Here is a 917-nt window from a genome sequence, read left to right as displayed (position 1 = left end):
CTGCGCCCTCACAGTCCCCACCACATCAAACGTCCCCACCACCACATTCCCCGTATAAAACGCATCTACGACCCCTGCATCCCCTCCCTCTTCTGCGCGCCTCATCCTCTCCGCAAGGAGGACATCGCGTTCCTCCGCGCCCGCGCCATCGGGGGCTGATAAATCCTGCATCCCCATCTCCATCCCCATCTCCCCGCCCGGAGTACCCGTACCCATTTCCAGATCCACAGCATCCCGCTCCGCAGGATCAACCCCCGTGCCGCCTCCGGCTATATAAGCGGTCATCCCATCGCGATTCGCCAGCGCAGCTTTCAGCACCGCTTCTTCAACGTGCACAGACAGCATTACAAGCTGGAGTACCAGTATCAAGATATCCAGCCCCACTAACACAGCTTTCGTAGACGGCGCGCGTTGCCCGATAAAATCGACTATTATCCCCCCGTGCAAGTAGCCTCGCGTGAGCTCCGACCCGGAAGGGCGCGCAGTGGCTAGGTGGAGGAAGACGCAGAGCATGTTTGTGGAGAGGAGGGCGGGGATGAAGGGGCGTGGGCCGGGCATGGGTGGGGGCTTGGCGGCGGGGGAGAGGAAGACGAGTTGGGTTATTGAGCGGAGGAGGAAGCGGAAGAGTGAGCAGCTGCGGGGTGTGGGTTAGCGTGCGTGTTGTAAATTTGGGGGGGGGGGGGGGGGAGTACTCGTTGTAATACATGAAGCACAGCTCGGCGTAAATTAACATGTCTAGATTGACGAGGATGTCATGGATGAACTCGGCTTTCTTCTTTGTCTGGATGAAGATCCGACGACGGCGGCGGGCCGCGGGGCTGTTATCATCGACTACTGCTGCAGCTGGGGGTGGAGTTGCTGCTGGAGTTTCTGCAGCTGCAGCTGCGTCGTTGCTGGGAGGAGGGGGTTGAGGGTCT

The 917-nt window shown here is 60.1% G+C and overlaps 1 protein-coding gene across 1 annotated transcript in view; it reads right to left on the bottom strand.

The window, feature by feature from the left end:
• Window positions 1-917, bottom strand: part of VE01_08131 (uncharacterized protein) — a gene marked incomplete at its 3' end in the record, with an annotated part of 1,038 nt that extends 121 nt beyond the window's left edge. The window contains exons 1-2 of the mRNA XM_018277559.2: window positions 693-917; window positions 13-634 (exon numbers count right to left, since the gene is read on the bottom strand). Of these exons, the coding sequence (XP_018127508.1) occupies window positions 13-634; window positions 693-733 (663 nt within the window). The 5' untranslated portion in view covers window positions 734-917. The remainder of the gene's footprint in view (window positions 1-12; window positions 635-692) is intronic.

This window comes from Pseudogymnoascus verrucosus (assembly GCF_001662655.1).
Source record: "Pseudogymnoascus verrucosus strain UAMH 10579 unplaced genomic scaffold scaffold_45, whole genome shotgun sequence".
NCBI lineage: Eukaryota > Fungi > Ascomycota > Leotiomycetes > Thelebolales > Thelebolaceae > Pseudogymnoascus > Pseudogymnoascus verrucosus.
The sequence above is the reverse complement of the archived record's forward strand: the minus strand, read 5'-3'. Positions and strand labels throughout refer to the sequence as shown.